General features: G+C 40.1%; 1 protein-coding gene across 2 annotated transcripts in view; it reads left to right on the forward strand.

Moving 5' to 3' along the window:
- Positions 1–23740, forward strand: part of nup93 (nucleoporin 93) — a 43651-nt gene that overhangs the window by 4211 nt on the left and 15700 nt on the right. For both annotated transcript variants that reach the window (XM_058088152.1, XM_058088153.1), the window contains exons 4-11: positions 7765–7827; positions 14578–14706; positions 16165–16239; positions 19160–19252; positions 19337–19476; positions 19552–19684; positions 22189–22346; positions 22423–22588. In XM_058088152.1, coding sequence (XP_057944135.1) covers positions 7765–7827; positions 14578–14706; positions 16165–16239; positions 19160–19252; positions 19337–19476; positions 19552–19684; positions 22189–22346; positions 22423–22588 — 957 coding nt within the window. The remainder of the gene's footprint in view (positions 1–7764; positions 7828–14577; positions 14707–16164; positions 16240–19159; positions 19253–19336; positions 19477–19551; positions 19685–22188; positions 22347–22422; positions 22589–23740) is intronic.

Genomic DNA, 23740 nt, shown 5'->3' on the forward strand with positions numbered 1-23740 from the left:
GCGGGGGGGGGAGCGATAGAAAACACAAAATATGGAGCGACCAATAAATGCATGGAATAGTGAAACATAAGGCGTGGAATGCTGAGAGCGTTGCCGACGGGGCGGGGTGTTTTTTTTTTTTTTTTTTTTTTTTTTTTTTTTGCAGAGGGGGGGGGTGAAATGGCGCCTGACTGCAATACGTTGCGTCTCCTCGTGTCCTCGTCTCACTTTTCTCGACTCCATCTTTGCCTCTCTCTCTCGCGACGCTCTGTTTGCTGACTCTCCTTTTTTTTTTTCTTTCCTATATGATTTCTACTTTTATTTTCATCCTCTGCTTCTGCCCCCCCCCCCCCTCAGGTTCTTTACATACACTCTACATACATGCTCCTGCTGTGTGTGTGTGTGTGTATGGCGCCTCGGTTATGAATGAACGTGCGTGTGCGGCCACGTCGTGCCGGCTTGCAGCTAGCTAGTACGCCATATGCTTCGGTGTGAATGAGTGTGACGACAAGTGGGGTGAAGCGTAACATGTTTGCTTTGTGTGCAACCGACCCCCCCCCCCCCACCCCCTCAACAACCCTTCCCCAAGCATGTGCCTCCTAAAGCCCTTCATTAACTAAACATGACCCTTAAGAGCACGATTAGCCTCATTTCAAGACAGGATGTCGGAAGCCATCAGCTGAGGGAGGGGGGGGGAAATCCATTACTGTAATTGCATTGAGAAAAGGGAGGAAGGATAGAGGATGGGAAGAAAGGATGCATACATGGATAAAAAAGGAAGAAAAATGAGTAGGATGGAGGGAGGTAGGAGGCGGAGGACCGCCAGTGATGCTTGGAGGAAGTGAGAGAGAGAGGATATGTAGCTGAGGGAGGGAGGGAGGGGGCGGGGGATGAACAGAAACCTATATGAATCCATAGTTCATTCCCGTGCATCCCCCCCCCCCGTGTCTGCATGCACACTTGGTACGGCCCCCGTGACAATAAAAGCACCTCCAGTGAGTCTGGATGTGGCACTTCCACGCTGGCTTCCACGGTCAATGCCCTGCATTCAGATGCAGAAAGAGCTGCAGGCGCCGGTCCGACATGGCACGGGGAACACGCCCCATTATGGCGGCCGCCGACGTTACCGCCGTTACGACACAGAAGACGAATGCAGCGATGCAGGGCTTCAAAAAACCCAAACACCTGAGCGCAGACAATTTTTTTTTTTTCAATTGAAGAATTGAAAAAAAAAAAAAATCAGCATCCTCACCTGTCCTCTGGTCTGTTTGGCAAGGCAGCCACTGAGCATGAGTGAGTATCGCCCACACACATGACTCCACACACACACACACACACACACTCCCAGACAGGTATCTGCTTTGTCTCTAACACAGCTCACCTGTCTTAGCTTTTATTGATTCGTTTAAGTGTCAAAATATCGAAAATGTCATTGCACGAGTTGGTTTAAATGTATAATTTGCTACAGGAAGTGTGGGTTATTGTGCTGTGACACACACATACTGTATATATAGGGCAGTGGGCAGCTCTTTGTGTCATGGCAGCTGAGGACAAAAACCTTATCGCTTTATTTCCATGCTGTGCACATACTGTATATCGAAATATCCTTGCAAGTAATAATGTGATATATTATATAAAATACAGTGAAAGCATGTTGCTGATGCATGTTAACATACATGTCAGTCATCATACACGCATCGCCTCCAGTCATGCCCCGCAGTGCATCCACGTCCTATAAATTAGTCGAAATATTCACAATTCCTGAACATGTCTTTGCATTGAGAAATCGAATGACAATGACACAAAGTTTTATCGGGTAATTTTTAATTCATAACCTAAAAGTCGATTAACCCCCGAGTTTGAACCTGCGCGCTTTGGCTTTTATCATATTTTCATTTTTTCTTTCTTTTTTTGCGGTTGTCTTCCTGTTTTTGCAGACGCTTCTTGGCTTTTATGGTTTTTCTGTGGTTAGCAGGTCTGTGAGGTTGCACAATGCAAAGGGTGGGGCATCCAGAAAAAAAATATACTCACAATTAACATACCAGGTTCTTTTATATTATTTGTTTTTCTATGTGTTAATAATTTAATTTGAGCCTGAACAATTTTTTTTTTGCTTTGATTTCAGACTTTCTTGAAACAACTTCCCATTTTAGCAAACAGGAAATATGAACTCTTAGTGTCTTTTTGTTATACATTAACATTTCTTGTGTATTTTTGGCATCCTATCCATCCAATCAAATCAAAATAAGCCTTTTCTTTTTAAGCGCAGAGATGAAGCCCCCCCCCCGCTAAAGGATATATCGTCAATATACATTTGGCACACAATATGTCGTCTCGGCAGAGTAGAAATGGAGCTGGCAACAAAACAACCACGCTTCTTATTGTATTTCATTTGAGACAAATGCGGCAAAGAGGGGCGACGTTGTCACTGCCCCCTACCCACGCCGCAAGTCTTAACAATATACGTAGTGTAGCTATTATTTTCAACCCTAGAATATTACTGTAAATGCTTGTTTTTTGCAGCGTCGAGCAATTGAAATACCCATAAAGTGTCATTTTCTAACACTGCTAGCTTGACATTAGCAATAACATCTTGTCAGACTTGTCATTATTACATTAAATTCAGCTTCTAAACCTTTTCCTTATAAATATAAATAGCATAAATTAAAAAAAAATTAATGATGGTATTGTCTGGTCCGCGGTGTAGCCTTTATTAGCCTGGTTGCCAGGCTAGTGCTAGAGGCTAGCATGCTAGGGGAAGTGTTTCTCGACTTAACTGTAATTCCAGTAACGACTTATGATCATGTACAGCTGTCTTCGGGCGAGAGGCGGGGTACAGCCAATCACAGGGCACATATAGACAAACAACCATTCACACTCACATTCATACCTATGGACAATTTGGAGTGGCTAATTAACCTAGCATGTTTTTGGAATGTGGGAGGAAACCGGAGTACCCGGAGAAAACCCACGCATGCACGGGGAGAACATGCAAACTCCACACAGAGATGGCCGAGGGTGGGAATTGAACCCTGGTCTCCTAGCTGTGAGGTCTGCGCACTAACCACCAGACCGCCGTGCCGCCCCTTATAAATATAAATAACATAAATTTAAAAAAATGTAATGCTGGCATTGTCCGGTCCGCGGTGTAGCCTTTATTAGCCTGGTTGCCAGGCTAGTGCTAGAGGCTAGCATGCATGCTAAATGTAAACTTTCCTCCTTTAGTCAAATAGTCACCTAGCTAAAGCTGCAGAACCAAGCCTTCTGGCGAAGATGGCCAAAAGAATGAAATATACTGAGTATGGTGCAAAACCATGCAGCAGCAGAAGTTGCATTAATGGCAACAAGTATTTGATTTATTATTAGACACTGCGCTGCTCACGAAAGTGTGCTGGCCACACCCCCTTGGCGTGGGGTAGTGTGCCTGGTCTACGTAATTAGAGCCCATTATATCTAAAACTGTTGGACTTACATAAAAATGCACACATTTTATTGCATTCAATGTTTAAAAAAATGTATATGGCTCTCACAGATACACATTCAGGGCTCTACATTAAAAACCAAAATGACTTGCCCATAGGGAATCCTTAAGGTGAGAACTACTTGCCCCAACTTGCCCCATGTAAAATGAAAAGACTGCCATAATGATGATATGTCATTTTTTGTGGCATCACATGAGAATCTCAAATAAATAAAATAATATAATAAATAATACCTTACACATGGTAGTCGTAGTAAGCAGTGATATTTATAAGTTGTGCACCACAATGAAACATTATTGAATAGACACATTTGTGTACTAGTAAAGTGTTTTTAATCCAGAAAAAAAAGCTCAATGGTCAAACAATAATTTGTGAAGCAAAGGTGAGAAAAATCCACAGAGAAATGGAAGCGCTAGATTTTGTAGCTTGTGCAAAATCAGCACTTGGTATTGGATCTAATGGGTGGTGTTTCATTGTGACCACTTCAAATTGTCACAGCAATGTGATTCACTCACCTGTGCCATCGTTTGGTTTGCTAACCGCTAATAAAATACTTGTTTAGGAGGCACTGCTTCATCACTTTTTGATGTTTTCCTTCAGAATTAGACCATGTTGGCAGCGACGCCATGACGGATGTTTTCCTAGTCAAACGATCGCTGATTGGTTGATCGCGAACAAGAACGGGTGTGGGTAAAACGCGCACTGTGGATTACGGACCGCGGTCTAAATAAACGATTCTGATTGGTCCATTTCAAGATTTGCAAGGATTGCTTTGCAAATTACCACCGGAATTACGCAGTCCGTGTTTTACCAACACCCAACAAGAACCGCTTTAAAAAAAACTCTTGGCAGTACGGCATGCTAAAGTACACTTGCCCGACGGGAATATCACTGATTAGATTTACTTGCCCCAATTTTGTTTTAACTCGCCCCGGGCCATCGGTACATCGTTATTGTCGAGCCCTGACATTTTAAAATATCTGGTCCTCATGGCTCTCTTAGCCAAAAAGGTTCCCGACCCCTGACTTAGACAATCGTTTCTGCAGAAGAGACAGAAGAGCAACTGGCACCAAAAAATGGCGTAATTATGAAATGAATATGCTGTTATCTGACAGCGGCAACATAAGGCTTCATAAGGTTACAGTACATCGACCGAAGGGGAGGGGGGGGGGGGGGGAGGCAATTGAGGACAGGAGCAGCTTACGCCCGTGTAATCCAAATTCACCATGTCTTGCTGCAGATGTATTGATCTCAGCGGTGGCAAAACTCTGTCTCTGTGCCAAAATTGGCACGGCCAATGATATCATTTCATTAGGAATGAAACCTTTTTAACAAAGACATGCAAGTATTATATATATCGCAGTACAAAACAGTGATCTGGGTGCTTTTTTTATCATATTAAATAATTATTATTATTAATTAATAATAAATCATTCACATTCACATTCATACCTACGGACAATTTCGAGGTGACATTTTTTTGGGAATGTGGGAGGAAACCGGAGTACCCGGAGAAAACCCACACATGCACAGGAAGAATGTGCATCAAACGGTTCTAATTGCTAAATTTGACATGACAGATCAGATGTACCACTGGTAAAAAATATGTTTTTTACTGAGAACGTTCTTTCGTTAAAGTGTTGAGAGATCCCACTTTATTCGGAGGTCCTTGAACACATCATCTTACATTAGTGTTATGTTTATTACTTAGTATACTTTTTAAATTTTTGGCATAAATTGTCTACGTGGGCGGCACGGCGGTCGAGTGGTTAGCGCGCAGACCTCACAGCTAGGAGACCAGGGTTCGATTCCACCCTCGGCCATGTCTGTGTGGAGTCTGCATGTTCTCCCCGTGCATGCGTGGGTTTTCTCCCACATTCCAAAAAAAACATGCTAGGTTAATTAGCAACTCCAAATTGTCCAAATGTGAGTGTGAATGGTTGTTTGTCTATATGTGCCCTGTGATTGGCTGTGCCCCGCCTCTCGCCCGAAGACAGCTGTACATGATCATAAGTCGTTACTGGAATTACAGTTAAGTCGAGAAACACTTCCCCTAGCATGCTAGCCTCTAGCACTAGCCTGGCAACCAGGCTAATAAAGGCTACACCGCGGACCGGACAATACCATCATTACATTTTTTTAAATTTATGTTATTTATATTTATAAGGGGCGGCACGGCGGTCTGGTGGTTAGTGCGCAGACCTCACAGCTAGGAGACCAGGGTTCAATTCCACCCTTGGCCATCTCTGTGTGGAGTTTGCATGTTCTCCCCGTGCATGCGTGGGTTTTCTCCGGGTACTCCGGTTTCCTCCCACATTCCAAAAACATGCTAGGTTAATTAGCCACTCCAAATTGTCCATAGGTATGAATGTGAGTGTGAATGGTTGTTTGTCTATATGTGCCCTGTGATTGGCTGGCGACCAGTCCAGGGTGTACCCCGCCTCTCGCCCCGAAGACAGCTGGGATAGACTCCAGCACCCCCCGCGACCCTCGTGAGGAAAAGCGGTAGAAAATGAATGAATGAATGAATGGCTTCCAAGCAGTCCCTTAAACATTTTGAAATAGCATTATTTATAGCTTCCTGTTGACATAAACGTGAATCACTTCCTTAAATACCAGTAATTGGTAATCAGTAACACATAAGATCACTTTCAAATGTGTCATTACCCTGATTAAGTCATTCTTTTCTGCGTGATTGTGAGTTGAAATAATTTCACTACATTTCTCGCACCGTGTATGCGGCATCATAACGTCTCGTTATCGATTTTGTCATATAAAGCCCATTTTTTTAATCAGTGTTTCCCACTAATGTCATCATTTAATTTGCATTATTGGCCGTGACTTGCAATTTTTTTTTAAATCTTTTTTATGGATTCCTTACAGATTTACATCAGGGGTGTTCAAAGTACGACCTGCGGGCCATTTCTGACCCACTGTGTTTTTGTATTGGCCCGCGCAATGTTCTAAAAATATAATTTAGAATATTAATATTTAATATTTATAATAATATATTTATAATATATTTAATAATATATTTATAATTTAATATTTATAATATAATTTAACTATTAATTATTAAATTTTAGAAAAACAATGAAAAGGGAAAATAAAATCTTCAGTACTATAATGAGAACAAGTGATCATGTTTATGATAATAAAAAAAATATTTTTTGGAAAATTAGGTTGCGGAAAAAGTTAAAATATTACAAAAATCAAGTCAAAATATTATAGGAATAAAGTCATAAATAATTACAAAAGATAAAATATACCAGAAGTGACTTCAAACTATTGAAAATAGGGTGGGAAATGTCTGTAATTTATGAGAATAAAGTCAAAATATTAAGAGGAAAGGTTGCAATTTGGCAAAAATAAACTTGTAAAAATTTTTTTTACCTTGTACAAAAATAAAGTCAAAATACTATGAGAAGAAAATGTACAAAAATTAAAGAAAAAAAATAAAATATAAAATAAAACAACTAATAAAAAACAAACCTATATCAATCACAAAGCTGGGATAATAAAAATAATAAAAATCTACATTAAAAAATTAAGGGAATTGTAACTGTATATTATTTTTCAAAGTAAAATAATGACCCATATTTCCAAAAGGGATATGCAAGTGTTTTTTTCTTTTTTAAATCATTGCTTATATCCTTTAACAAAGTAGTGGATGCTAGTATAACAGTGCCTCCGCTGGCTGAAGCCAGCTACTGCACTCCCTATTACCTCAGTTACTTAAAAACCAATCAATTCCACAGCGTCCACCGAAATCACATGATTGCTTATTACGCGTATCGTTCATCGGGAGGTGTTTTGCGTTTTCAGGGTTTCTGTGCGCGCGCGTGTAATGGAGCACAGCCAGCGTTTCACATATGCGTCGACTCGAGGCGGAAAAGGCGGCGAAAAGGCCTATATAGCTGCCTGCCATTTTGATGATTCCTCAAGATGGCCGCCCCCATATGCTCGTCTGCGGTCGGCGACTTTTCTTCACGGCTTTGCGAGCGCCATCCTGCGTGGGTTACATAAGTGCCACTTAGCCTCTTCTGATTGCTAAGTTTGCCTCTAAAGCGCACGTACGGCGGCGTTGGATGTCAACGCTTGCGGCTTTCATGGCGGGAACGAGAGCAGAGGGAGGGGCGTTTACTTTACCGAGATGTCAAAATGGAGTCTGACTTGTGTCTCATTGCAAAATGAATGCCATCGAACGTGTCCGCAGATTTCACATATGCTTTGTCCAGCTGAGCTAAGATGTCTTTCTCCCCGTTTCTCTTCCTCTGCACGTCCCCCTCCTGTGTCTGCATAGGGCTTCTTGAAGAACGAGAGGGACAACGCCCTGCTGTCCGCCATCGAGGAATCTCGCCGCAGGGTCAGTGTCTGTTCTCGAGTGTCTCATTGCAACAAAAAGCTTTGTGATGGGTTGCAAACCAAAGTGACAATCCTGTTCAAGTTAGTCATAACCAAAATAGAAATATCAATTTTAAATTCTTATTTAGTATAGATCAGGGGTCTCAAACTCAATTTATTTGGGGGGCCACTGGAACTCGGGTCTTTCAAAAAAAAAAAAATTAATAAAAATTTTTTTATTAAAAACAAAAAAAATTTATTAAAATTTTTTTTTTATTAAAAACAAAAAAAATTTTTAAACTTTGCTTTGGTTCCAATTTTCTACAAGAAAAGCTATAATAAAACATTCCACTGTTCTCAAATAATTTATTTTAATTTTTCTACACAAAATAAGATGAAAAATAAATAAACAAATCAAGAATAAAGAAAATCAATCAATCAGAAATAAATAAATAAATATAATAATAATAATAATAAAACGGCAAATAATAAAAACCACATATAGTTGTTGAGTAGACAAATTATTTTTTTCATATTTAAAATGAACAAAGCATTATTAGAGCCCTGTAGACGTGACAAAACACGACAAAATACTCTTTTTATTTACAACATATTGCGCAACTGCAGATTCTCGAGACACATGCTAACTCGCAAACTAGACTAGCTAGCGACCTAAACGGTAGCCTTCGAGTTATTTCCTTTCAACTTAAATAGCCCAAAACTTACCACTTCCGCACGGATAGGGAGGATAACTATTAACAGTTATTTAACCTTTAACATGAACATGAATCAAATGTAATAATTTTTTCTGGGTACATGATACCATACAGCATACATATCATTAAACTGTCATATCAAGGCGGGGGCCTCAAAGTAGTGTCCTGCGGGCCACATTTGGCCCGCGGGCCGCAAGTTTGAGACCCCTGGTATAGATGCTCCATATTGGCTTTCTTGCCGATATGCCGATTATTGTTCAGCAATTCCAAACCATCCCAATTTTTTTGATATGATTCGATCCCGTCTTATTTGAATTGCCATAACTTTTTAATTGCTTCACACCGAGCTACGAAAACCCCGACGCGTTCTGACCTCAGCGACGCATTAAAACCCACACACCCCTTTTCCTAACGTCTGTTGGCTGTGATCTAAACGTCCTCCCGGTGCGAATCCTCGGGGGCGCGGTTCTGAAATGGCTTCCCTGATGAGCAGATCTAATAGGCGCTGCCTTTAATTAGTTGCCGTTCCCATTATCTCCTTGCTCCCTGTGTGAGACGAGGAAAGACTTATGTGAGGGGTTTGGAACAGCAAATGCTCTAAAGACTTGAATGAAAGCTTGTTCTACATGTCCCTGAAGATATCTATTTTTAATATTCCTTTTTAATGTTGAATTGTTATTATTTGCTACAAATCTGCCTTAAAGATAATATTCAAAGCAACGTATTAGCACAATATAAGTCAACAAAAAGTGTCTCTTATGTAAGCGCCGCAGGCACGGGCACTAAACGATGTCAAATTTCACGTTTTACGCTAACATATTACTACAGAGAAGCTCTAAAATGCATAAAGCAGGAGCTTAGAGAGCCGGGCGGTAACCAATTTAACTCTGTAAATGGGGGCTCCAGTCCCGATTGGTATCTCCCTGGGCTGCAGATGGGAAGGATTCAATTATCTAATGTTCCCATTATCTCACGTGGAGTCTCTGCGGAGGGTTAAAATAGACAAGTCCTGATGGGGTTTACAAGCTCCACTTGAACCCAAAGGTGTGTGTGTGTGTGTGTGTGTGTGTGTGTGTGTGTGTGTGTGTGTGTGTGTGTGTGTGTGTGTGTGTGTGTACTGTAGATCTTGCTCTTTGCATCCTTTACACCAGGGGGGTGTCTGCACCGTTTCCGTCCGGAAACATTGACGGATGCCCGAGGGGCCACCGCGCGGTACACGATGTGCACTAAAGATGCTAAAACCGAACCCGGTGAAGTCAATATATGCTAAGCTAAATAATATATGGTCACCAGGAACTCTGATCAAGACTAGAATACTCGCACCGGCAACCGTTTTCGACAAAAAGAGCTTCGACGAAAGGGAGGCTGACAAGGAGTGTGATGAAGGAATTATAAGACCGATATCACATTTTGAAGTCTTATTCCGATCAAGACTAGAATACTCACACCACCAACCGTCTGCGGAGAAGGCCGGACTATCATGTGACGAAAAAGAGTAGCTTTCGACAAAAAGAGCTACGACGAAAGGGAGGCTGACAAGGAGTGTGATGAAGGAATTATAACACTGATATCACATTTTGGAGTCTTATTCGGCGATCTGTGATAACTTATGTAAGTCCGATCAAGACTAGAATACTCGCACCGCCAACCGTTTTCGACAAAAAGAGCTTCGACGAAAGGGAGGCTGACAAGGAGTGTGATGAAGGAATTATAAGACTATCACATTTTGAAGTCTTATTCAGCGATCTGTGATAACTTATGTAAGTCCGATCAAGACTAGAATACTTGCACCGCCAACCGTTTCGACAAAAAGAGCTTCGACGAAAGGGAGGCTGACAAGGAGTGTGATGAAGGAATTATAAGACTGATATCACATTTTGAAGTCTTATTCCGATCAAGACTAGAATACTCGCACCACCAACCGCTTTGGAGAAGGCCGGACTATCATGTGACGAAAAAGAGTAGCTTGAGACAAAAAGAGCTACAACGAAAGGGAGGCTGACAAGGAGCGTGATGAAGGAATTATAAGACTGATATCACATTTTGAAGTCTTATTCGGCGATCTGTGATAACTTATGTAAGTCCGATCAAGACTAGAATACTCGCACCGCCAACCGTTTCGACAAAAAGAGCTTCGACGAAAGGGAGGCTGACAAGGAGTGTGATGAAGGAATTTTAAGACTGATATCACATTTTGAAGTCTTATTCAATCAAGACTAGAATACTCGCACCGCCAACCGTTTTCGACAAAAAGAGCTTCGACGAAAGGGAGGCTGACAAGGAGTGTGATGAAGGAATTATAAGACTGATATCACATTTTGAAGTCTTATTCCGATCAAGACTAGAATACTCGCACCGCCAACCGTCTGCGGAGAAGTCCGGACTATCATGTGACGAAAAAGAGTAGCTTGAGACAAAAAGAGCTACGACGAAAGGGAGGCTGACAAGGAGCGTGATGAAGGAATTATAAGACCGATGTCACATTTTGAAGTCTTATTTGGCGATCTGTGATAACTTATGTAAGTCCGATCAAGACTAGAATACTCGCACCGCCAACCGTTTTCGACAAAAAGAGCTTCGACGAAAGGGAGGCTGACAAGGAGTGTGATGAAGGAATTATAAGACTATCACATTTTGAAGTCTTATTCAGCGATCTGTGATAACTTATGTAAGTCCGATCAAGACTAGAATACTTGCACCGCCAACCGTTTCGACAAAAAGAGCTTCGACGAAAGGGAGGCTGACAAGGAGTGTGATGAAGGAATTATAAGACCGATATCACATTTTGAAGTCTTATTCCGATCAAGACTAGAATACTTGCACCGCCAACCGTCTGCGGAGAAGGCCGGACTATCATGTGACGAAAAAGAGTAGCTTGAGACAAAAAGAGCTACGACGAAAGGGAGGCTGACAAGGAGTGTGATGAAGGAATTATAAGACCGATATCACATTTTGAAGTCTTATTCCGATCAAGACTAGAATACTCGCACCGCCAACCATCTGCGGAGAAGGCTGGACATTCATGTGACGAAAAAGAGTAGCTTGAGACAAAAAGAGCTACGACGAAAGGGAGGCTGACAAGGAGCGTGATGAAGGAATTATAAGACCGATATCACATTTTGAAGTCTTATTCGGCGATCTGTGATAACTTATGTAAGTCCGATCAAGACTAGAATACTCGCACCGCCAACCGTTTTCGACAAAAAGAGCTTCAACGAAAGGGAGGCTGACAAGGAGTGTGATGAAGGAATTTTAAGACCGATATCACATTTTGAAGTCTTATTCCGATCAAGACTGGAATACTCACACCGGCAACCGTCTGCGGAGAAGGCTGGACTATCATGTGACGAAAAAGAGTAGCTTTCGACAAAAAGAGCTACGACGAAAGGGAGGCTGACAAGGAGCGTGATGAAGGAATTATAAGACCGATATCACATTTTGAAGTCTTATTTGGCGATCTGTGATAACTTATGTAAGTCCGATCAAGACTAGAATACTCGCACCGCCAACCGTTTTCGACAAAAAGAGCTTCGACGAAAGGGAGGCTGACAAGGAGTGTGATGAAGGAATTATAAGACCGATATCACATTTTGAAGTCTTATTCCGATCAAGACTAGAATACTCGCACCGGCAACCGTCTGCGGAGAAGGCTGTGACGAAAAAGAGTAGCTTGAGACAAAAAGAGCTACGACGAAAGGGAGGCTGACAAGGAGTGTGATGAAGGAATTATAAGACTGATATCACATTTTGAAGTCTTATTCCGATCAAGACTAGAATACTCGCACCGCCAACCGTCTGCGGAGAAGTCCGGACTATCATGTGACGAAAAAGAGTAGCTTGAGACAAAAAGAGCTACGACGAAAGGGAGGCTGACAAGGAGCGTGATGAAGGAATTATAAGACCGATATCACATTTTGAAGTCTTATTTGGCGATCTGTGATAACTTATGTAAGTCCGATCAAGACTAGAATACTCGCACCGCCAACCGTTTTCGACAAAAAGAGCTTCGACGAAAGGGAGGCTGACAAGGAGCGTGATGAAGGAATTATAAGACTGATATCACATTTTGAAGTATTATTCGGCGATCTGTGATAACTTATGTAAGTCCGATCAAGACTAGAATACTCGCACCGGCAACCGTTTTCGACAAAAAGAGCTTCGACGAAAGGGAGGCTGACAAGGAGTGTGATGAAGGAATTATAAGACTGATATCACATTTTGAAGTCTTATTCCGATCAAGACTAGAATACTCGCACCACCAACCGCTTTGGAGAAGGCCGGACTATCATGTGACGAAAAAGAGTAGCTTGAGACAAAAAGAGCTACGACGAAAGGGAGGCTGACAAGGAGTGTGATGAAGGAATTATAAGACTGATATCACATTTTGAAGTCTTATTCCGATCAAGACTAGAATACTCACACCGGCAACCGTCTGCGGAGAAGGCTGTGACGAAAAAGAGTAGCTTGAGACAAAAAGAGCTACAACGAAAGGGAGGCTGACAAGGAGCGTGATGAAGGAATTATAAGACTGATATCACATTTTGAAGTCTTATTCGGCGATCTGTGATAACTTATGTAAGTCCGATCAAGACTAGAATACTCGCACCGCCAACCGTTTTCGACAAAAAGAGCTTCGACGAAAGGGAGGCTGACAAGGAGTGTGATGAAGGAATTATAAGACTGATATCACATTTTGAAGTCTTATTCCGATCAAGACTAGAATACTCGCACCGCCAACCGTCTGCGGAGAAGTCCGGACTATCATGTGACGAAAAAGAGTAGCTTGAGACAAAAAGAGCTACGACGAAAGGGAGGCTGACAAGGAGCGTGATGAAGGAATTATAAGACCGATATCACATTTTGAAGTCTTATTCGGCGATCTGTGATAACTTATGTAAGTCCGATCAAGACTAGAATACTCGCACCGCCAACCGTTTTCGACAAAAAGAGCTTCGACGAAAGGGAGGCTGACAAGGAGTGTGATGAAGGAATTACAAGACTGATATCACATTTTGAAGTCTTATTCCGATCAAGACTAGAATACTCGCACCGCCAACCGTCTGCGGAGAAGGCCGGACTATCATGTGACGAAAAAGAGTAGCATGAGACAAAAAGAGCTACGACGAAAGGGAGGCTGACAAGGAGCGTGATGAAGGAATTATAAGACTGATATCACATTTTGAAGTCTTATTCGGCGATCTGTGATAACTTATGTAAGTCCGATCAAGACTAGAATACTCGCACCGCCAACCGTTTCGACAAAAAGAGCTTCGACGAAAGGGAGGCTGACAAGGAGTGTGATGAAGGAATTTTAAGACTGATATCACATTTTGAAGTCTTATTCCAATCAAGACTAGAATACTCGCACCGCCAACCGTTTTCGACAAAAAGAGCTTTGACGAAAGGGAGGCTGACAAAGAGTGTGATGAAGGAATTATAAGGCCGATATCACATTTTGAAGTCTTATTCCGATCAAGACTAGAATACTCGCACCGCCAACCGTCTGCGGAGAAGGCCGGACTATCATGTGACGAAAAAGAGTAGCATGAGACAAAAAGAGCTACGACGAAAGGGAGGCTGACAAGGAGCGTGATGAAGGAATTATAAGACTATCACATTTTGAAGTCTTATTCCGCGATCTGTGATAACTTATGTAAGTCCGATCAAGACTAGAATACTCGCACCGCCAACCGTTTTCGACAAAAAGAGCTACGACGAAAGGGAGGCTGACAAGGAGTGTGATGAAGGAATTATAAGACCGATATCACATTTTGAAGTCTTATTCCGATCAAGACTAGAATACTCACACCGGCAACCGTCTGCGGAGAAGGCTGTGACGAAAAAGAGTAGCTTGAGACAAAAAGAGCTATGACGAAAGGGAGGCTGACAAGGAGTGTGATGAAGGAATTATAAGACTTTTCAATTGGAGGGCGACGAATGACTTTTAAGGTAGACTACTTAAGGTAGTACACAGTGTCTTGCATGTGTATTTGTGAGGTTGTATTGTATTGAATATTATTAAATGTTTTTTGCAAGACTGTGTTGTATGTTTTCAGACATTCCTATTGGCCGAAGAGTACCATCGTGAGTCCATGCTGGTCCAATGGGAGCAGGTGAAGCAGAGAGTCTTGCACACGCTTCTTGGCGCAGGAGAGGACGCCCTGGACTTCAGTCAAGACGTGGAGGTACGAGACTTTACGCATGATAAAGCCTTCGGAGATATGGAAAAGCAAATATTGCTGCAGGTTGAATTCCTTCATGCCGGTTGTGTCCGTAAAGCAGTTTATTTGAGGTGTTTCCCAAAATAGAATGACACATCCTGCTTTTTAATAACGATGACAAAAGGAGGAACGTCTATTTTCGGTGACTGAAAATACACCCAACTTCAGAAAAACTCACTTTTTGCTCTCAATATGTCACATCATACGTGACCAAATTTAGTAAAACGCCTTCCTTAGCACGCAAATGACGTCAGCTCTGTATTGACTATAAATTATTATGTAGTCGTGGTGTGTGGTATTTTCACAAAGCACCCAAGCACGCCACTTTTTCCACAAAAAATACAAATATATATACATATATAATACAGAGACAGATCCCAGCCCGATGATGGTTATGTGTTCATGATCATTTTATACAAGCTGTACACAGACTACTCTGAAGTATATCCAAGTTTTATTTCAATACTACAATACAGTAGGCTGAATTATGAAGGGTGTACAGTAGATTGTTACAAACACCACAAAATGGCGAAAAAGACGCCTCATGCTCGCTCGATGTTGACATTCCCCTTTTAAATTTTGATCAACATTTGCAATAATACAGTAAACCTCGGATATATCGGACTCGGATATATCGGAAATTCGCTCACAACGGACAGATAAAAAAAGAAGCGATTTTTCTGTAATGCATTTCCAATAAAAATTCATTGCATATATCGGATTTTTTTTTTATAACGGATTTCGCCTATTTCGGACAAAATCTCCAGTCCCGTTCCAATTTCCATTTCCATGAAATTTCCCTCGCATATATCGGATTCGCCGAATCGTGGCGCTCCGATTCGCCGAATCGTGACAGGCTATCGCTATACGACGTCATTTGCAGCGTTGCCAGGTACATTGGAAACATAGTCAAGGAAGTGCCTTTTTATAACGGATAAAATCCCATTTACGCATATACCGGATATAAATCTGATATATGCGTAAAACGGACATTTTCCGCTATACGCATATATAACGGATTTCGCTTATATCGGACAAAACCGTTTGGAACAATTGAATCCGATATATCCGAGGTTTACTGTATATATATATAGAATTGTTTTAGATTCAATATATCTTTATTCGTCCCTCAGTGGGCGACATTTACACAATATTACAATACAGTTATTCACACAATTTAAGCGCTAAATAGGCCTGAATAAGAGTCTGAATTGAAGTCACCGTGTAGCTAGTTACTGCACACAGATATAGCTATGGTGCATTCAAGGACTTCTGAACAATGTGCGAAACATTTTCACATGTATTCTATACATTGTACTTGTATTGTCACATATTTGTGGTGTATGAGATGCGTTCACGATGGCAATTTTTTTTTTTTTTTTAACAAAAAATCTGTTTTTTTTATCTTGTTTTTGATTGTAGCCTAGCTTTGTGAGTGAATTAACAGCACCGGGAAGGAGTGCCTTGGACAGCGTGGAGGTGGCGTACGGACGGCAGGTGAGTTGTCATATTTTTGTAAACGTCGGAAGCATTTTCATTCATTATCGTGTGACGAAACGTGACGCCGTTCAAGTCAGAGTGAATATTTAGAAAAAGTTGTTTGCACTTTGAAGTACAGTAAACCTGGGATATATCGGATTCAATTGTTCCCACTGGTTTTGTCCGATATAAGCGAAATCCGTTATATATGCGTATAGCGGAAAATGTCCGTTTTACGCATATATGGGATTTATATCCGGTATATGCGTAAATGGGATTTTATCCGTTATAAAAAGGCACTTCCTTGACTATGTTTCCAATGTACCTGGACGCGCAGGCAACGCTGCAAACGCTACAAATGACGTCGTATAGCGATAGCCTGTCACCATTCGGCGAATCGGAGCGCCACGATGCGGCCATCCGATATATGCAAATTTCAATCAAATTGAGATGGCACACATCATCGAGACTTACCACTCTTATGCTAGGTGTCGTCATGTTATCGTTGCTAGCATTCTAACATTAGCAAGACTAATATTTACGGTGTGGAACTATGGCACTTGGTGGAGGTTGACGCTCTCTGAGTGCTATTCCTGTTTTTGTTTGAGGTAGCTTTTTTTTTTTTTTTTTAAGACTACACACATAGTAAAGACCTTGTGATGGCCGAAGTGTCCGTGAATGCATCTCATAGTCAGACAATGAGGAAGCAACTAGAGACGTGTTTAATTAAATATATTGCTAAATGATATATCGGATTCAATTGTTCCCACTGGTTTTGTCCGATATAAGCGAAATCCGTTATATGCGTATACCGGAAAATGTCCGTTTTACGCATATATGGGATTTATATCCGGTATATGCGTAAATCGGATTTTATCCGTTTATAAAAAGGCACTTCCTTGACTATGTTTCCAATGTACCTGGACGCGCAGGCAACGCTGCAAACGCTGCAAATGACGTCGTATAGCGATAGCCTGTCACCATTCGGCGAATCGGAGCGCCACGATGCGGCCATCCGATATATGCAAATTTCAATCAAATTGAGATGGCACACATCATCGAGACTTACCACTCTTATGCTAGGTGTCGTCATGTTATCGTTGCTAGCATTCTAACATTAGCAAGACTAATATTTACGGTGTGGAACTATGGCACTTGGTGGAGGTTGACGCTCTCTGAGTGCTATTCCTGTTTTTGTTTGAGGTAGCTTTTTTTTTTTTTTTTTAAGACTACACACATAGTAAAGACCTTGTGATGGCCGAAGTGTCCGTGAATGCATCTCATAGTCAGACAATGAGGAAGCAACTAGAGACGTGTTTAATTAAATATATTGCTAAATGATATATCGGATTCAATTGTTCCCACTGGTTTTGTCCGATATAAGCGAAATCCGTTATATGCGTATACCGGAAAATGTCCGTTTTACGCATATATGGGATTTATATCCGGTATATGCGTAAATCGGATTTTATCCGTTTATAAAAAGGCACTTCCTTGACTATGTTTCCAATGTACCTGGACGCGCAGGCAACGCTGCAAACGCTGCAAATGACGTCGTATAGCGATAGCCTGTCACCATTCGGCGAATCGGAGCGCCACGATGCGGCCATCCGATATATGCAAATTTCAATCAAATTGAGATGGCACACATCATCGAGACTTACCACTCTTATGCTAGGTGTCGTCATGTTATCATTGCTAGCATTCTAACATTAGCAAGACTAATATTTACGGTGTGGAACTATGGCACTTGGTGGAGGTTGACGCTCTCTGAGTGCTATTCCTGTTTTTGTTTGAGGTAGCTTTTTTTTTTTTTTTTAAGACTACACACATAGTAAAGACCTTGTGATGGCCGAAGTGTCCCTGAATGCATCTCATAGTCAGACAATGAGGAAGCAACTAGAGACGTGTTTAATTAAATATATTGCTAAATGATATATCGGATTCAATTGTTCCCACTGGTTTTGTCCGATATAAGCGAAATCCGTTATATGCGTATACCGGAAAATGTCCGTTTTACGCATATATCGGATTTATATCCGGTATATGCGTAAATCGGATTTTATCCGTTTATAAAAAGGCACTTCCTTGACTATGTTTCCAATGTACCTGGACGCGCAGGCAACGCTGCAAATGACGTCGTATAGCGATAGCCTGTCACGATTTGGCGAATCGGAGCGCCACGATGCGGCCATCCGATATATGCCAGGGAAATTTCATGGAAATGCATTGGAACGGGACTGGAGATTTTGTCCGAAATAGGCGAAATCCGTTATAAAAAATATAACGATATATGCAATGAATTTTTATTGGAAATGCATTACAGAAAAATCGCTTCTTTTTTATCTGTCCGTTGTGAGCGAATTTCCGATATATCCGAGGTTTACTGTATAATAATAGATTTATCAATTTGTCTGTAAATGGGGTGTCCAAACTTTTTCTACCGAGGACCACATGGACGAACAAAGAAATAATTTGATTTTCGGACTATTTTTAGAAGCTTTATATTTTTAATATTTGTCATCTGTACCTCTTTGTAACTATGGAAACTATGTTTTTTTTTGTTTTTAACTATAATATTGTGTACACAACACAATCATACTTAAATCAGAATTCACACAGTACATTTAAAATGAGGTCACAACAAGACAAAGAGAATGGATCAAACATATTGATTGATTGACAGGGGGCGGTGGGAGAGGATTATGGGTAAATTGAGGCTCTCTCCCTTCATCGTTCACTCTGACTTTCAGACACAGAGGTCGGTGCGGACATCGCTATGTGTCGACACATCGCATGCAGCATCATTTGTCTCGTTTTTGTCATGTTTTTTGACGACCTCGTTAATGTTTTTATTCTGTTTTTCTTGTTTTTTATCGTGAATCATTTCACTCGATGGTCATAATGAGTGAATTTTATTTTATTTTTTCCTTTTCAGATCTACATTTTCAACGAGAAGATCGTGAACGGTCACATTCAGCCCAATCTGGGAGATTTATGCGCTTCTGTAGCAGAAAGCTTGGATGATAAGGTGACCAGGAAGTCGTTATTCCGATTACGAGAACGCCGTTCTTCCCGGGATGCAAACGTCGCTCAAATGTCGTCTTTTGTCTAGAACGTGTCAGACATGTGGCTGATGGTGAAACAGATGACGGATGTTTTGCTGGTTCCGGCTAAAGATACGCTGAAGAGTCGTACTTCGGTCGAGATGCAAATGGCTTTTGTGCGTCAGGCGCTCGGCTGCCTCGAGTCCAGGTAATATGTCCCGAGGTAATTCTCCAACTGACTCCGACTGAAGTATAATATTGGTTTTTGTGTCTCCTCTCACAGTTATAAAAATTACACCATGGTGACCGTGTTTGGGAACCTTCATCAAGCCCAACTCGGAGGGGTGCCGGGAACGTACCAACTTGTCCGCAGCTTCCTCAACATTAAACTACCGGGTCCTCTTCCTGGCATGCAGGTAGCTCTGTGTTTGGGTGTACATATTCCCGACAATAACAATGCTTTTAGCACAGGGGTGGGCAAACTACGGCCCGGGGGGCCACATCCGGCCCGCCGAGTGTTTGAATACGGCCCGTCCGTTCTTTCCAAAGTATTTCATTTGAACTCAACATACGAACTGGCATCATGGCTTGAGACGACCTTTTGATGGTTGTATCAATTTTGTTATTTGATGTGGTCTGTTGTTTACAAAGTGCTCCTGAAAAAAGGGACACAATAATAATAATAATAATAATAAAATTTTAAATATTTAAATGTAAAATATTTAAATATAAAATATTTAAATATAAAATATTTAAATATAAAATATTTAAATATAAATGTAAAATAATAATAGCAGATTGCGTGACACTTTTACAGATACAATAATACCAGGTGGACTGTTACGTGTAAAATATATTGTCTGCCCCCCCCCCCCCCCATCAATTTTGTTATTTGATGTGGTCTGTTGTTTACAAAGTGCTCCTGAAAAAAGGGACACAATAATAATAATAATAATAATAATAATAATAAAATTTTAAATATTTAAATGTAAAATATTTAAATATAAAATATTTAAATATAAAATATTTAAATATAAAATATTTAAATATAAATGTAAAATAATAATAGCAGATTGCGTGACACTTTTACAGATACAATAATACCAGGTGGACTGTTACGTGTAAAATATATTGTCTGCCCCCCCCCCCCCATCAATTTTGTTATTTGATGTGGTCTGTTGTTTACAAAGTGCTCCTGAAAAAAGGGACACAATAATAATAATAATAATAAAATTTTAAATATTTAAATGTAAAATATTTAAATATAAAATATTTAAATATAAAATATTTAAATATAAAATATTTAAATATAAATGTAAAATAATAATAGCAGATTGCGTGACACTTTTACAGATACAATAATACCAGGTGGACTGTTACGTGTAAAATATATTGTCTGCCCCCCCCCCCCCCCCATCAATTTTGTTATTTGATGTGGTCTGTTGTTTACAAAGTGCTCCTGAAAAAAGGGACACAATAATAATAATAATAATAAAATTTAAAATATTTAAATATAAAATATTTAAATATAAAATATTTAAATATAAATGTAAAATAATAATAGCAGATTGCGTGACACTTTTACAGATACAATAATACCAGGTGGACTGTTACGTGTAAAATATATTGTCTGCCCCCCCCCCCCCCCCCATCAATTTTGTTATTTGATGTGGTCTGTTGTTTACAAAGTGCTCCTGAAAAAAGGGACACAATAATAATAATAATAATAATAATAATAAAATTTTAAATATTTAAATTTAAAATATTTAAATATAAAATATTTAAATATAAAATATTTAAATATAAAATATTTAAATATAAATGTAAAATAATAATAGCAGATTGCGTGACACTTTTACAGATACAATAATACCAGGTGGACTGTTACGTGTAAAATATATTGTCTGCCCCCCCCCCCCCCCCCCCATCAATTTTGTTATTTGATGTGGTCTGTTGTTTACAAAGTGCTCCTGAAAAAAGGGACACATAAATAATAATAATAATAATAATACAATTTTAAATATTTAAATTTAAAATATTTAAATATAAAATATTTAAATATAAAATATTTAAATATAAATGTAAAATAATAATAGCAGATTGCGTGACACTTTTACAGATACAATAATACCAGGTGGACTGTTACGTGTAAAATATATTGTCTGCCCCCCCCCCCCCCCCCCATCAATTTTGTTATTTGATGTGGTCTGTTGTTTACAAAGTGCTCCTGAAAAAAGGGACACAATAATAATAATAATAATAATAATAATAATAATAATAATAATAATAATAATAATAATAATAATAATAATAATAAAATTTTAATTATTTAAATGTAAAATATTTAAATATAAAATATTTAAATATAAAATATTTAAATATAAAATATTTAAATATAAATGTAAAATAATAATAGCAGATTGCGTGACACTTTTACAGATACAATAATACCAGGTGGACTGTTACGTGTAAAATATATTGTCTGCCCCCCCCCCCATCAATTTTGTTATTTGATGTGGTCTGTTGTTTACAAAGTGCTCCTGAAAAAAGGGACACAATAATAATAATAATAATAATAAAATTTTAAATATTTAAATGTAAAATATTTAAATATAAAATATTTAAATATAAAATATTTAAATATAAAATATTTAAATATAAATATAAAATAATAATAGCAGATTGCGTGACACTTTTACAGATACAATAATACCAGGTGGACTGTTACGTGTAAAATATATTGTCTGCCCCCCCCCCCTCCCCCCCCCCCCCCCCCCCTCAATGCGGCCCGCGAGTCAAAAACTTTGCCCACCCCTGTTTTAGCATCTTTATTGCACAAAATTTGTCATATTTTCATCCCTAAATATGGGAATAAACAATCTTTGAGTGAGGTCTTCCGTCTGCTTTTTTTGAAAAACAGGACGGCGAGATAGAGGGTCATCCGGTTTGGGCCGTCATCTACTACTGTCTGCGTTGCGGAGACCTGACCGCCGCGATGCACGTCATCAACCGGGTGCAGCACCACCTCGGCGAGTTCAAGTCCTGGTTTCAAGAGTACACAAACAGCCCCGACAGACGGTGAGAAACGGCCATTTTCTCTCTTTGTCGGGATTTATTCCTTCATCGAAGACTCTTCTTCTTCTTCCAATGTTAGCCTTTCTCCCGCTTCGGAGAACAAGCTTCGTCTCCACTACCGTAGAGTGCTGAGGAACAGCGCAGACCCTTACAAGAGAGCCGTTTACTGTCTCATCGGCAAATGTGACATCAGCGATAACCACGGAGAAGTGGCAGACAAGACCGAAGACTATCTTTGGCTGAAGGTAACGTGTATGGACGCTAATAGGAATATTTCATACCAGGGGTCTCACAAGATTATACGATACGATACATTGCTATATGTATTATACAATGGCGTCATTAGGCCCATTTAGCCCCCCTAAAATGTTCTTAAGTCCCCATAAAGCAGGGGTCTCAAACTCAATTTACTTGGGGGCCACTAAAGCTAGGGTCTGGGCGAGACTGGGGCGCATCAGGTTTTCCAAAAAAACATTTTTTTAATTAAAAACAGAAAAATATACAAACTTTTGGTTCCGATTTTCTACAATAAAAGCTCTGATAAAACATTCCACTGTTCTCAAATATCTTCATTTTTATTTTTCTGCACAAAATAAGATGAAAAATAAATAAACTAATCAAGAATAAAGAAAATCAATCAGTAATAAATAAATATAATAATAATAATAATAATAAAACGGCAAATAATAAAAACTTAAGAAACCACATATAGTTGGTGGGTAGACAAATTAACTAATTTTCAGATTAAAATGAACAAAGCATTATTAGAGCCTATAGTCACATTTATATTTTTTTTTATTTACAACATATTGCGCAACTGCAGTGTCTTGAGACCCATGCTAACTCGCAAACTAGAGCGCTAGCGACCTAAACCGTACCCTCCGAGTTATATCCTTTAAACTTAAATCGCCAAAAACTTACCACTTCCACACGGATAGTGAGGATAACTCATTCATTCATTCATTCATTTTCTACCGCTTTTCCTCACGAGGGTCGCGGGGGGCGCTGGAGCCCATCCCAGCCGTCCTTGGGCGTAAGGCGGGGTACACCCTGGACTGGTGGCCAGCCAATCACAGGGCACATATAGACAAACAACCATTCACACTCACATTCATACCTATGGACAATTTGGAGTCGCCAATTAACCTAGCATGTTTTTGGAATGTGGGAGGAAACCGGAGTACCCGGAGAAAACCCACGCATGCACGGGGAGAACATGCACACTCCACACAGAGATGCCCGAGGGTGGGATTGAACCCTGGTCTCCTAGCTGTGAGGTCTGCGCGCTAACCACCTAGCCCGCCGTGAGGATAACTATTAACAGTTATTTAACCTTTAACATGAACATGAATCAAACGTAATCATTTTTTCCGGGTACATGATACCATACGGCATCC

This window comes from Doryrhamphus excisus, chromosome 11 (genome assembly GCF_030265055.1).
Source record: "Doryrhamphus excisus isolate RoL2022-K1 chromosome 11, RoL_Dexc_1.0, whole genome shotgun sequence".
Lineage (NCBI taxonomy): Eukaryota > Metazoa > Chordata > Actinopteri > Syngnathiformes > Syngnathidae > Doryrhamphus > Doryrhamphus excisus.